Here is a 14,316-nt window from a genome sequence, read left to right on the forward strand (position 1 = left end):
TTTTCCTCTTCTAAGCCTATGGAGGGGAGGTGGCCTCTCTGCTTTCACAGGGTGAGAAGGGTGATGGTCAGGAGCCCCTGGCAGGGTGGTCCAGGTGGACTCTGAAAGCGAGGTGCTGGAATACAGAGCTGGGTACACACATCCGTCCTCAGAGAATCCTCCCTCCTGTCCTCACTTACCCCTGAGCGAGCCAAGGAAGCTGGCACAGAGCAGAGGGTGCAGGCTCTGGCGGGCCCTGACAGCTCAGCGGTGGTAGCAGCCGTGGTGGCAGGGGCTATTCTGAGAGGTGGGAAGGTCTGTAACCGGAGAGGAAGCAGTGGTGGGTGTATGGGGACAGTTGTGTGGTATATGTTTGGCCTGGGGAGGGGTGGACCAGCTGAGGTCCTGAGGAGGCTGCTGGCATTGTTTGGGTACATATGCACAAGTGTTAGTTATAGAGTTGTATGGGCAAGCATGGGCAAGCACATGACAGACATACATAAGTGAACAAATGTGCGCGCATCAAAATGCACTTGCAAGTTCCTGATGAGGAAGGTGTGAAAGCAAGCGTGCCTGTGTGTGGAAGGAAACATAGGAAGGTAAGCAGGTAGGAACTTGTCTGAGAGCAGACCGGATGTGGGAGTAAATGGCAGTGAAAGAAGGCAGAGCTGGAGAGCTCGTGTGGGGGAGGGAACTGGGGAGCCAATGGTCAAAAAAACTATGGGAAGATAAGTGTTATGCAACCAGATTTAAGTGTAGGGCATGCGGCAAGTGTGTACATGAGTGAGCCCGTGAGTGTGAGCTGAGGTGTGTGCTCATCATGAGAGCAGTTGAGAAGAGTATATGAGTTGAGGAAAGAAAAATAGGAAGGGAAAATACACGCGAGCAATAATAATTAAGACAGCATTGCTGGACTGATTCTGAGCCTATTGTTCAGAATCTTCTTTCATACTTCAGATGTACCATGGTGATACCTGCTGACAGGGCAGGAAATGGGGCTTCAAACAGTCAATGACTTGCCATACTCCTTTTAACTGTCCCTGAGACTGCTTTGATGAGTGTGTAAGCAGGGGCCGGCCTGTGAATGAAAAGGAAAGTCAGTGTGCCTTAGTGGGTGTGTTAGAGCATTGACAGTGCCAGACATCGGCCCCAGAGGAGAGGTCAGGCAGCAGCTGTGGTCACTAGGCAGGCAGGGGCGAAGCAGAGCCTGAGTCAGCCCCTGGGCATTTCTGCCAACCTGGTGTCTCAACTCTGCAGTGGGAGCCTGTGCCAGAGCCCCCAGCTGAGTTTCTTCCCACCCTAGCATGGTCCCCAGCAAGTTCCCATGTCACACTCAGAGCCGTGCCTGACCTCAAGGATGGCAGGAAGCTTGCCTGGCCTCTGGGTCAACTCCCCAGGCAAGAAGGGCATCTGTGAACTGTGGGGGGTCAGCCCTGCATGCTCCAAACAGAGCCCCCTGAAGCATGTATATATGTAAGGGGTAGCCCACAGTTCCCATGCCCACCCTTGCCTTTGGCATGTGACTCAGGCTGATACCATGCCAGTCATCTGCTCCAAACCCAGGGGGCAGGGGCTGAGGCTCCAGTCTTGCAATTCAAGCCTTACTTTCACCCTTGACACTCATCCTTTCCTGAGTTTTAATCTGAGGGAAGAAAGCTTTTGGAGAGGAGGCCCGTCTCACTTAGTGAGAACACAGTTTTTCCACTACCCAGAGAACTCTACCAGGTACCGGCCAGGAAGGGGTTAAAACTTGGAATTCTAGTGCTGGCCTTGCAGATTTGGATAGGTTGCAAACCCTCTGGGCCTCAGTTTCCTCTTGGCAAAACAGGATACTGTGCCAAAGGGCATCAAGTGGTCTGAGCAAGCAGGGAATAGTCAGGCATGTGCAGGGGTTAGACTTAGAAGAGGTGTCAGATTTAGGCTGACGTTTAAGCTGAGTTTTGGTGGGGGCCTTGTGGATGGGAATGGGTGATTCTGGGCATACGGCATAGCCTGAGCAAAGGCTGGCAGATGGAGGGGTGTCTGGAGACTTAGCCTCCTGTACCCTTTGGGATGAGGTAATGGACTGCATAGCCTCTCAGGAGCTGCTCCCTTTTGGGTCACGTGATGATGGGATTAACATCTGAGTCCTCCACTAGTCATCTGTACAGTAGGGACCTCATTTGTATCCGTTTGCTGTTCTTGTCATAGGGCCCTGAAAGGAGACAGGAACAACGAGGACGCTCAATAAATAAATACCCATTAAATGAATGAATTCCTTCCCCAAACATTCTGAACTTTGGGGGTAGGCACTTGTTTTAAAAGTCCACTTGGGAAGCTTCCACATACTGGAAGACAGTGATTTGTGAAGTGGGGTCCTTAGTGCTGCGAGTTTGTCCCCGCCCCAACACAGACCCACCACCAGAAACTCGAGGGTCGGGGTCCAAGGATCTTTTAAAATAGTATGCAGGATAAACCCCGCCACAAGTTGAACTTTGAAAATCAAAGCTCTAAAATTGTGCTTGGAAGCACCATAAAAACCTAGGATGCCCATCTGCACACGGAACAGGTAGGGCTGTGGCAACGCCTGGTCTACAATCCAGAAATTATTAAACCATTCCTTTTCCCTAGACTGGTCCATGGCACAAAGAAGAGAGAGGAGAGTTAGATCAACGCTTGGTCTGTCTGTTGCAAAGAAGACTTGGAAACGTCAGGGGTCTAGAAACAGAGGGCGGGGCATTTCTGAGGGTGGTAGAAGAAGGGAGGGACCAGTGTTTTGAGCCCCGCCCCATTCCTGTTGCCCCGGGAAACCCCGGGTTGTAACAATAACCCGCTGACGCGCTCCTGGGAGGGATCCTTTGCAGCCTGTGGGCGGGGTTATCCCGCTGTGCACCAATGGGAGCACTCGGGATCCGCCCCCACGTCGCCCTCCCCCGCGGGCCTGGCAGGGGGCGGGGCCGCGCCAGCTGCTTCTCGCCTGCTCCCTAGAGGGCGCTGTGGCGTGCGGGGCTTTGGCGGGGTCGCCCTTAGCGGGAGCTCCGCGCCCCCCACAGTCTGCAGGCGGGGCACCCAGTAAGCAAGGATTCCGCGGCCGCGGGTGAGCACGCCCCGCCTCCTTCTGCGCCGGGCCCGCCCCGTCCCCGTCCCCCGCCCCTCCCGAGGTGCAGCCGGCGCTGAGCGCGGCAGGCGCGGGAGCTGGCGCTGGAGCAGGAGCGGCGGCGGCGGCGGCGGCATTCACCGGGAGGCGGCGGTGCGGGCTCTGGCACGGGCTCGGGCTCCGGCATGGTGCAAGCCAGCCTCGTCCCGGGAGAGCGGGGCCCGCGCGCGGGACCGGCTCCCGCGGAGCGGCGGCAGCGGCGGTGGCTGTGGTGGCTGCAAGCACAGACAGGCGGCAGGTGCTAGAAGCCGGGCTGGGCGAGGTGTGTGCCCGCTGGGCTCCCGGGCCACCGCCCCCTCACTGCCTGGGTCTTTCCCTCCCTCGGTGCTCGCCAGTGCGTCCAAACCCCTGCCTCCGTGCCCCGGTCCATGGCGCCCCGCGGTTGAGCCGCCAGGGACCCCTCCCGCGGGCCTCCCCGGGGCGCGCAGATCCCAGAGCCGCGCGCCCACCCTCCGCGGAGCCTCCCTCCCTGCCTCGCCCGAGCCGGGCGGGACCATGGCTGCGAAGCTGCGAGCGCATCAGGTGGACGTGGACCCGGACTTCGCGCCGCAGAGCCGGCCGCGCTCTTGTACCTGGCCCCTGCCGCAGCCCGACTTGGCCGGCGACGAGGACCGGGCGCTGGGAGCAGGGGTGGCTGAAGGCTCTGAAGACTGCGGGCCAGAACGCAGGGCGACGGCCCCGGCAATGGCCCCGGCGCCGCCTCTGGGCGCGGAGGTCGGACCGTTGCGGAAAGCTAAGAGCTCCCGACGGAACGCGTGGGGGAACCTTTCCTACGCCGACCTCATCACCAAAGCCATCGAGAGCGCCCCGGACAAGAGACTCACGCTCTCGCAGATCTACGACTGGATGGTCCGCTACGTGCCCTACTTCAAGGATAAAGGCGACAGCAACAGCTCAGCCGGCTGGAAGGTGGGGGCGTCCGGGCTCTGGGCAGGCCACGGGGAGGGAGGCTCTGGAACACCTCTAGGGGTCTTGGAGTAAGCGCCCAGGGCGTGGGGCAGGTCAGTTGACGGGCGGAGGAGGGGCGTACTAGCTGTAGCTGTATTCATTTATGTTCCCTAGGAAGGATGCGCGGGATTGGAGGTCTGGTAGGGTAACAAGGGATTACCTTTTTGAGATTTCCCAGAAGAATATCCCTAGCCTGTCCTTGAGGGCATAGCAGCATAACCCATGCCCAGGCCACAGACACGGGGGAGCTTTTTGTGACTTGTTTTACCCTCTTCATCAGGGCACCCGCTTTAAAGAGCTGGAGTCGTGACCTGGGGCTCCTGTCTGCTTTCCCTCCCAAATCTCCCTTGCCCTTCCTGGAGCTGGCCCCATGATGAAGGTGCTAACAGACCATGAGTCCTCAGTTCTTACTATGGTGTCAAGAGTTCATCTTGGAGCACCAACTAGACGGGGTAAAAAGCATGGCGGGTCACCTGAGATGAGTACTTCATCCGGCAGGTGTTGCCCCTTTTCCGGCACAGCATGGGGTGGAGGCTGCTTGGTGATCCCTGCTGGTACTTGAGGGAAGGGCATTGAGGCCTGGGTGTCTATCCCTGCCCACTCTAGGCAACTTATCTCCCACCTCTTGGCTTCCTGGGCCCAGATGTACTTAAGGAGTGGGGTACCTTGGGGGATCCTCAGTGGCGGGCAGTGGAAAGGGGAGAGCCATCTTGGGAGAAGACTTCGATGGGGGTCTTCACTGGGTTTTAGCTTCTAGACCCAGCTCTTCTTCTGGCCATCTTGTTGGGAAATGGGGCTAGCTTATGCATTTGGGAGTGATGAGACTTTAGGGAACCCCTTGTGGGACAGGAGGACCACTGTGAGGAAGACATGTCTGTGTCCGGAGATGAGGCTGTGCAGGGTGTTGACTGGCAGCAGAGTCCAAGGAGAAGGGCAGGGGCTGTGACCATGGACCGCTCTAGATGCCCCTGGCTGTCCTGGAGCCCACAGCTCTTGGATGGTGTTGTGCTGGCATCTTCTTCGTCTCCCCTTGGCCATTATGGGGCAGGGACCCAGGACAGAAAAGTAGACCTGAGTCTCATCCCATCAATTCTCCAGTCCCTCGTAGCTCAGTTCCCATCAGAATACAACTTCCTCTCAAGTATGTCCTGCCCTTGGACTTGCTTCCCATATTTCCTGAGTCCACCTTCCTCTCCTTTCTGGAGATGCAGCCCCCATCCTCAGGGTTACAGAGTCCCAGTGCCTCCTCCGGGAAGCCTTCCCTAACCCACGGTAGCTAGCTCAGGACTCCCCATTTTTTTCTGGCCCTGAGGCATGCATTGTGGATCAACCATGTGTGTCTTGCTTCGCTCTCTCTCCCTCCTACGCCTTTGAAAGCCAATGTCAGGGTTGTTCTGTACCCATGGCACCTTATAGAGAGGCTGGCCCAAGACGCCATCAGTGTGTGTGTAGTGAGAGCAAAGATATGAGTGGGTGGTTCAGAGGCTGTGGACTGGGAAAGAATACCAGGACCAGAGTAGATCAGGAGGGCTTCCTGGAAGAGGCAGAGCTCCAGCAGGTTTGGATGGATGATGGAGACCGGGGAAAGATGGAAGCAAGCACTTGAAACTAGGAGCCAGGAGACAGCTGCAGCTCGCTGAGCAAGCATGTTGGGGGCAAGCTCTCCTTATATCTTTAAAGTGCTCAGTAACCCGTGAGCTGAGTGTTACTATAACCGTTTAGAGGGGAGGGCACGAAAGTCAACTTGCCCACAGGTAGAAAATGGGCAAGTTGGATTCCAGCCCGGGTGTGTCACCTCTCCAGGCCCCACCAAGCCTCTGGAACAGTTTTGCTGGCACTGGTGTGAGAGCAGGGGCAGATATAAATTGTAGAATGTGATGGCAGTGTGCTTGGAGAGAATTGAGCCCCATGAATTCATTTCTCAGACTGTGAGACTGAGGCCCTGTGGGGTGACAGGACTCTCTCTCCTGAGGGTGTCAGGAAGCAGCAGGCCCTGAATGCAATTCCCACTGCACCACACTGCTGGAGACACACTGGCCCTCTCTGTGCCTCACTCCCCGCCTGGACTGGGGTACTGGGTGAGCATCCCTAAGCTTGGACTCCTGTTCTTGGTCCTGGCAGAAAGCACCCAGACTCTGGAGGGAATCTAACTGATGCTGTCTCTTGCATGGCTGTCCCCCTTGTCTCCCCTTTACTCCCCCAGGGTGCCTCCTTTCCTTCTCATTCCTGGAGCTTCCTGCCCTTGAAGCCCTTCTGGCACACAAGTCAGTTCCTTCAGAGGCCTGGAGGAGGCGCTATCTCCAGCTCTCAACTGGTCTCAGCTTGACCAAGGCTGGGTACACCTCAGGTGCCAGGACCAAGGATCCATTATTCCTGCATCCCTTTCATCCCCCCACGAAAGTGTTGTCCTTGAAACCTTGAGGGGTACCAAACCTTGATTCCATGGGGGTGGGGACGTGCACTATGACTCCTTAAGGGAACTGTCTTCAGGAAGCATTGCTCTGAGCAGCTTCCACATCCAGACCCTGTGTCTTGAGACAGGAAAGGCTGGTGGGTGGGGCAAGGGCTGGGGAAAGAGGGTTCCATGTTCTAGGGAGTCTGACGTTCCCTCACAGAGGAGGTTCCACTTGATCTGGGTTGTCTTCTTGGCTAGGGAAAATTGGGGGGTTGGTTCTGTGAGAGGTGAAATGGCTATGTCCAGAGGCATTGAGTAGGAATTGTGCCTGCTGGATTTGGGGGTGCTCTGCAGTTGCAGACTGGAACCTAGGGCTCTCAGGCTGGCAGAAAAGTGGTTCTGGAAAGGTGGAGGATGAGAAGAAGGGATCCCAGTGCTGCAGAAGACAGCATCAGGCTCAGACCACCCAAACCAGACAGAGACCTGGAGAGTTAGGACTACTTAGGGTTCCATCAAAAGGGCTGATCGGGGTCCTCTGGGGACAGAAAGAATGGAGCCTGGGCTCAGGGCTTGGCCAGGAGTGTAGTGGACCAAGAATTGTGGTTCTCAGAGTAGAGCCTCCCATTCCCGCCCAGCTGCTCCATAAAATCCACGTTCCTTTGGCCCTGGCCTCTTACAGGAAGCCTTCCTGGCTGCACGGTCCTGCCGTTCCTTCCACTGAACGCCTCTGGAGTTGTTCAACTCCTTTTGTGTTTCCTGGCTGCCGGTCCTTGGGGAGCTCCCAGGCCAGGCCTGGGCGCCTCCCATTTCTGTCCCTAGGCCCAGAGGGGAGGAGCCCAGTGGATGGGGACTTCCCTTCTCCCCCAGGGGCTGAAGCAGCCTTGCTGCTGAGGAGTGGGATCAGAAAGCGGGTGCTAGCCCATCTGGCCTAGGCCTGGCCCTGTAAGTTCCAGGTGGGGCGGGGGCTTGAATGAGGGGCTGATCCCAGAGTCCAGCAGCAGGGTCCTGCTCTTAGACCTGAGCAGTGATTGGGAGAGTAGTGCCCCCTCCCCTCAGCCCGCTCCACCAGGGCGCCTTCCCCCTCCTTTGTCCTGGGGATCCCCAGCCCCAAGGGCTTGTGGGGGTGCGAGAGGAGGCGGTGTGAGCCCCGATTGGGGGGGTGTCCTCACCCCCCTCACTGCACGAGCGAGGGGCTGGCAGCTGCCCGCCTCCTGGGCACGAGCCCGTGCCAGCCGCTCCTGGCACAGTTGCTGGCACGCCCGGCAGACTCCCACGGCCACCTGCTCACACCCACCCACGAGCGCTGGCGCGCTGCGGGCCCTTCCGGCTTCCCGGGCCTCCCGGCGCCCCTCCCCCGACGCCATGCCCGGAGCCCCCTCCCCAATTTTTAGCTCCTCACTAGGCTGGCCCTAGGCGACCCCAGGCCCCCACCCCACGCAAGTTGGGGAGTTTCGGGGCGGGGCTTCCGGGGGCCTCAGGGGTTGCCGCTCCTCGGGGGAAGGGGAGTCGAGAGGCAGCAGACAGACCGACAGACAGGGTGAGGGCCCCGCCTGCCACCTGGCGCCGCTCCAGCGGGACGATGGCGGGCAGCGCCGTGCCAGGCGGTAATTGCAGACAGACTAATTTAAAGAGATGAGACGGTTATTTTTAACTCGCGTTAAGGTAATGAACGGCGCGGGGGGTTTGTGGGTTCGAAAGTTCATCGCCCTCCAGCCCCCACTTAATGCGGGTGGGGGGGCTCTCTGCAGACCTTGAGGGCTCCAGCCTCCGGACTTACTCGGGTGCAGCATTGAAGGGAACCGAGGAACTGAGAAGCAGGGAGGCCCTGACAGAGTACCGGACTAGTGAGACCCATGCACCAAACACACGTCCCACCGGATTCTCTCCACTACCGTCTTTCCAGATGTGGAAGTGATTTGTCCTGAGATCGCATACCTAGCATATACTAGTCATAAGTGTTGGAACCCAATTCTAACCCTCAGACTCCAGCATTTTCTGTACCATTACGTAGGTCCGGGGGTTCCTTGGCTGTTGTTGGGAAGGGTTTGGATGTGGAAAGGGTTGGAGTGTTTCTCCTGTGTTTGAGTGGCAGCTGGTGATGGCCATCACCTGAGGTTTGAGGGTAGTCAGGAACTGGCAGTGAGCCTCTGGGGTAAAGGTGCTTCCCTGACCTCTTAGCAGACTTATCAGCTCCTCCCTATACCTGCCTTGGCCCTATCACCCACTTCAGGGCCGAGCGACTGGGAAACAGAGGAGGATGGGGCTGACACCTCCCTATAAGAGCCCTGTCTACCCCACGTCACATTTTGGATCATTGGAGAAGTTAAAGAGTATAAGGCTTGGATGCCAGTCACGCTTAGCCCCCTCTAACCCATTCCCCTCTGGACTGCCATTCAGTGGCAAGATACATCGTCTTAGCCTGGAAAGACTCTTTTCTTCTGCTGGGCAGTGCCCTGAAGCATCACCCACTGTTGTCCAGGTGTAACCCTTTGTGGTCACTTGGAGTCAGGGCCAGTTAAGGGTGGACGGAGCCCCTGTGGGGAATGTGATTCAATGTGTGAGCTGAAGTCCTTGGTGTTCTGTAGGTCCAGAGGACCTTAACCCAATCTCCAGGACCTTCAGGACTGTGACTTGCAAACATTTTGGCACTAAGCGCTCAGGGGATCATGGTCCTGAAAGGAATTCTCACTGTGAACACCTGTGCGTAGGGGTGTGGAGAGTCTTGAATCTGAGCCTCCTACTTAAAGATGCCTGCCCTACCCATGGCAGTACCCAGGTGGCAACCATTCTGCTAGCACAAGGGAGTGTTCATGACAGCCCCAGCTGGCCCCAGAGCAGGCAGATGGGGGGCTTAGGCTGTTGGGTGGGCATCAGCTTGGGCTCTAGGGCCTGAGGAGGGTGCTCAGGGGGACAGCTGGATCTGGAGCACCCCCCTTCTCCTGGCACCCCGGTTACCATGGAAACCCACTCCTGTTTGGGAGGGTTTTGCTGTTTGCTGCCTTTCCCCACCCCCCAACCCATATGTGGAGGTGGGAGGGGGCCAGGTGGTGTGTGGGGGTGGGGCCTCCCACACCCTACCCCCAGGGCCTCCCTCTTTACTAAGAGAAACCTTCCTGGTCTCTAAGGGGGCTGCCTCCAGTGGGAAGGGGATGAGGAGAGAGTCTGGATGCAAGGCAGTCTGTCCTGCTCATTTGCACATGGTCTCCTGTTTCATCCTTTTCAACTCCGGCCAGCTATGCATTTGTGGTCCCATTTTGCAGTTGAGGAGATCAAGGCCTATCTGGGAGAAGGCAGAGCCTAGATCTAGATGCAGCCCTCTCTGTTTCTACCCCGGTCCTCCCATCTCCCGTGGCCAGTGCTCTCTCACTCCAACATAGTAGCCATCCTTCCTGCTCCCAGAGCTTCAAGATCTGTTTTACAATTCTAAGGCACCTCAGTTTCCCCTGGGAGCCAACCAAGCCCACACTACTCCGGGTCCCTGGGCCTTCTGTTGGGCTTGTCCAGGCCCCACCTCCTGTGTCTCCTGACACCTCTCCACTCAGGTACCCTTGCACTGCCACCTTCGCCACTGCCGCTAAAGTTCTCCGCCTCCACCCTACCAAGATAGCTCTCCTTGGTTGATCCCTTGGGACACCCTTCAGAGAAAATAGCCAGGGTGCTTGGGTATTTTGATTGAAGCCACCACCATCCAGGTGGTTCTGGAAGCCAACGTGTCTCCTTGAGGATCTTTGCCTATATCCTTATCTGTCCACAGCCTGTAATCAGAGAGTGCCCAGAAGCTTTTTGCCAGCACACTTTCCAACCCCCATCTCGATGTTTTGGACATGAGGTCTGAAATCTATATTTTAACGGGTATGCTGGGTGACCAGTCTTTCAGAAGTCAACCCTTAGATGTTGGCCTCCCAGCCTCCCCACTCACCCTGCACACTCACTGTGGCTCAGCTGCTTCTCTAAGCTGCTCCTTTTCCCTCCTCCTGCCCTAGAGATTTGGAACTAATGCCATCAGTTTCAGGAGACCGAGCTCCTGCCCCAGCACCTACATCTAGCCCATGTATCCACTCCACACTGTATAAGATATAGTTGGAGAGAAGGGAGCCACAGCCAGACCCAGCACATGCTACTCCTACCAGCCTTTGATGCAGGACAGAGGGAGGTGTTGGAGGGTGACACTCTCTGGGCCTGGAGTGTGAAGAAAGTGAAGTCACAGCCCCTGTCCTAGCTAGTTCCCCACTGATGGGAGAATAAACATATGTACAGCCCAGCAGTATCTGTCCATCCTTGGGGAGCCTCATGGGATACTCCAGGCCCAGTCCCCAACCTTGTCAACCTTTCCTCCCCCTTGAGTTCTCTGACACTTGATTTAGCCACTTTAAAGTTCTCGCTCAGGATTCCACCTGCCATGTGCCAACACCTACTGTGTTCTCTCAAGGAATTTTCACGGTTGCCCCGTGATACTGTTATTGTTATTTATCCCACTGGCAGATGAGGAAACGAAGAGTAAAAGAAATCAAGAGGCTTCAGCTATGTTGGCAGCACTGGAATGCCCCAGGGCTGGCTTCACCCTGCGCCAGCCCTCTGGCCAGGCAATTCCAAGCTGCCTTTCTGCTCCTGCGACTGTCTTTATGCTCTCCCTTGAAGTTTGACCTCAGAGCTTCTAGCATGAGCAATGGGCCCTTATTCCAGTCTGCCTTTCCCAGACAGGCAGTGTCCCAGAGGCAGGGGCAGGCCAGTTTCCTATTTCCCTGGCTAACAGACCCAGGGTTGAGGGCTCTGTCATCCAAGGCTACACCATTGGGCACCTGCTGTGCAGTGTTGTCAGGACTGTACCTGATCTTGAAGGGCTGGGAGATCAAGCTTGGGTGATGAAGACACAAAGAGTCTGGTTGTGGACAGACACAGTCAGGACAGGACAGAAGGTCAGATCATCAGGTGTGGGTGTTTGGAGGCAAGGAGGTCAAACCCCTGGGACTCCTTGGGGAACTCAGCAAGAATAGAAGCTGGAAAAGCAAGCGTGGCTTGGGGTGGCAGGCAAGCTCGGGCTTGGGAGCTGGCACTCCACCTGGAGTGGGAGATGGGATGACACCAGCAGACAAGTCACTCAAGAGTGGCCTGTGTGACAAGGGCACAGCGGGGCAAGACTAGTGGATGAGCCTGAGTTAGGTTCCAGATGTCAGGCTGAGGTCTCTGCAGCCATCCCGCCATGCCTTAAGACTGGTGATGAGACTGGCTGGGCTGTGTGTAGAAGGGGCTTGGGGACACAATGGCACCGGCAGAGCCTCACTATGCTCACTTTCTGTGCAGTCCAGGAAGCTTCTGTCTTAGTTTTCTCTATAAATGGGATGGCAGGTCTATGGCCAAGCTTTCTTAGAATTTCCGGAAAAGCACCTTTAAAGTCCCTAAGAAGTCCTATCAGAGGTCACTACTGTTATTCATTGCTCTGTGAAGAAAGGAGCTACCTGCCAGTAGCCAGTATATAGGGTAGGACTCCCTATGCATGTCCCTGAAGGGTGTGTGTGTGTTAGAGGAATCCCTCTCTATTCTGTTCCCTGAATGCAACCTGTGAGAATGTGGGCAGTCCAATCTCTTCTGCGGCTCTTAGTTTGACTTTTGAGTCTCCAGAACTTTCCCTGTGGCCTTGGGAGTCATACAGATTTAAGGCTTGGTGTGTGTGTGTGTGTGTGTGTGTGTGTGTGTGTGTGTGTGTGTGCGCGCGCGCACCGTCTATGTGGAGGCCAGGTGTTGTTGTGCCTTTCTCTATTGCTCCCAGCCTTATTTTTTGACACCAGCTCTCTTAGTGAATTTGGAGCTCGCCATTTTGCTAGACTGTCCGACTAGTGAGCACCAAGGATCTACTTGCCTCTGAGCCCAAGCACAGCAATTGTGCTGTGTGCTTCCACTCCTGGTTCCTCTGAGCTCAGGGCCTAGTGCTCCTGCAGAAACACTTTCCCATTAAGAGGGATCCTCATTTGTTCAAGGTAATCCTCAAGCCCAGGGCTGCCTGTTTCTGGCATATTGGGTTCTCTTTGCCCCACTGCCAGGCTGTGTGACTTTGAGCAAGACCCTTCTCTCTCTGCCTCCCGGTTCTCCTCCATGAACAATCTGGGAAACTCTGAGGCCTCCTCCTTCTCCCTCCTGACCCCTCCTCTGTCCTCAGCTGGCCTTGCCACCACCTCCTCTTGTAACCTGAGCTGGGCCTTGAGGAGGAGGGGCGTGCCCTTTGCCAGAGGCACCTGCCAGCTAAGCAGATGTGGAGATGGAGGCCCCAGCAGGGAGAGTGAGAACTTCAAGTCAGCTAGTCCGACAGTGGGGAAGCCACACTCAGCACACCCAGCCTGGCCTCTGGCCTCTGGCCCTGGACCTCACCCAAGCACTTGTTCATTTCTGCAGTGGACGTTTGTGGTGCTCCGGTATGTCCTGAAGGACCTCCGAGGCTACCGGAGCAGACAGATGGCAAATGAGGTTGCTGCCCTGGTCGGAGTGGGCTGCCCTGGGCTCTTGGAGCCCCTTATCGTCGAAATAGAGGGCCAAGGGCAGTCCCTGGGGGCAAGGCCAGTGTCTGTGCGGGTGGCTGTGCCCCTGGGAGAGCAGATGGTTCTCTTGGCACCATGCCTGCTCCTCCTCTTTCTCCCCCAGGAGCCAGCCTGCAGGGCTCGGGCACAGCTGCTAGGCCTTCCCCAGAGCTGGGCCCAGGGCAGGGCTGGGTGAGGTCACTGCAGCTGCTCCCAGGGCCTGGGCAGGAGAGCAGGGAGGAGCTGCCTGCAGATAAGGGAGGTGATCAGACCAGAGGGATACCGCACCAAGTCTGAATGACTTCATAGTTAGGGGTTCTGGCGAGGGGCAGCTGAGCCAGTCGGTCAGTCCCACTTCTGATCCAGGACAACCTAGGAGCTTCTGCCTGGCCTAGGCTTCTCCTTAGCGCTGTGGTTCTCAGCCTTTCTAATGCTCTGACCCTTATGTTGTAGTGACCCCCAACCACAAAAGTATATCGTTGCTACTTCATAACTGTAATTTTGCTACTGTTATGAATCGTAGTGTAGACATGTGATATGCAAATCCGCAAAGGGGTCACGACCCACAGGTTGAGAACCACTGCCTTAGCAACATCTCAGAGCAAGAGCTCTCTGGATTGGCATCCGCTAAAATGAGGGTACTAAGCTCAGAAGGTTGGCTCAAAGACTTGGTGATGTAGTTATAACATATTATGAAAAAAATGACAATATTTAATATATGGTGATCTTACCCAGGCATGATAATCCTAGCACTGGGGAAACTGAGGCAGGAAGACTATGTGCTTCCAGGCTATGTAATATAGTAAGACCCTTCTTCAAGAAAAGAAAAAAGTAGTCTTTCCCCCTAATTATGCTGAATTCTCCCTAGGAGCCAGGAAGCACCAAGGAAGGCAGGAGGTCATGGTAGCAGAAGCCCCTGGGGAAGCCAAAGGGGAGGCTCAAGAGGACCCTGGTAGCCAGTGGCAGGGTCCTAAGGGTTGCTCATGCACCAAGCATGCACAGTCAGACACTGCTGAGGGGCCCCCTCCTTCCTCCATACTTCCTGTGAGCCCCGCAGACTTTAGTGGAAGAGACGGACTCAGTGGAACTCAGTCTGTTGTCAGTGCTGTGGTGGGGGCAGTCAGCTGTGTCCATGGCTTGTGGAAGGGGCTCAGCACAGGCCTGGATGGGGAAATAGAACCTGTGGGGAAGAGAAGGAGGGACAAGGACATGGGAACAAAGTACACACAGGCACCAGAGGTGGACATTTATGGTGGTTAGAAGCCCAGACAGGTCTTCTGGTTTGGGGGATGTGGCTGGACAGACTTCAGATACTTAAAAAGGCCCTCGAGTGTCCATCTGGAGTTGTA

At 56.3% G+C, this 14,316-nt stretch overlaps 1 protein-coding gene across 1 annotated transcript in view; it reads left to right on the plus strand.

Annotated features, from left to right (window-relative positions):
- Positions 1-3,120: 3,120 nt before the first annotated feature.
- Foxo6 (forkhead box O6) overlaps positions 3,121-14,316 on the plus strand; it is a 20,628-nt gene continuing 9,432 nt past the window's right edge. Inside the window, exon 1 of the mRNA XM_005353327.2 lies at positions 3,121-4,024. Coding sequence (XP_005353384.1) covers positions 3,611-4,024 — 414 coding nt within the window. The 5' untranslated portion in view covers positions 3,121-3,610. The remainder of the gene's footprint in view (positions 4,025-14,316) is intronic.

The sequence above is a fragment of the Microtus ochrogaster genome, chromosome 10 (genome assembly GCF_000317375.1).
Source record: "Microtus ochrogaster isolate Prairie Vole_2 chromosome 10, MicOch1.0, whole genome shotgun sequence".
In the NCBI taxonomy this organism is placed as follows: domain Eukaryota; kingdom Metazoa; phylum Chordata; class Mammalia; order Rodentia; family Cricetidae; genus Microtus; species Microtus ochrogaster.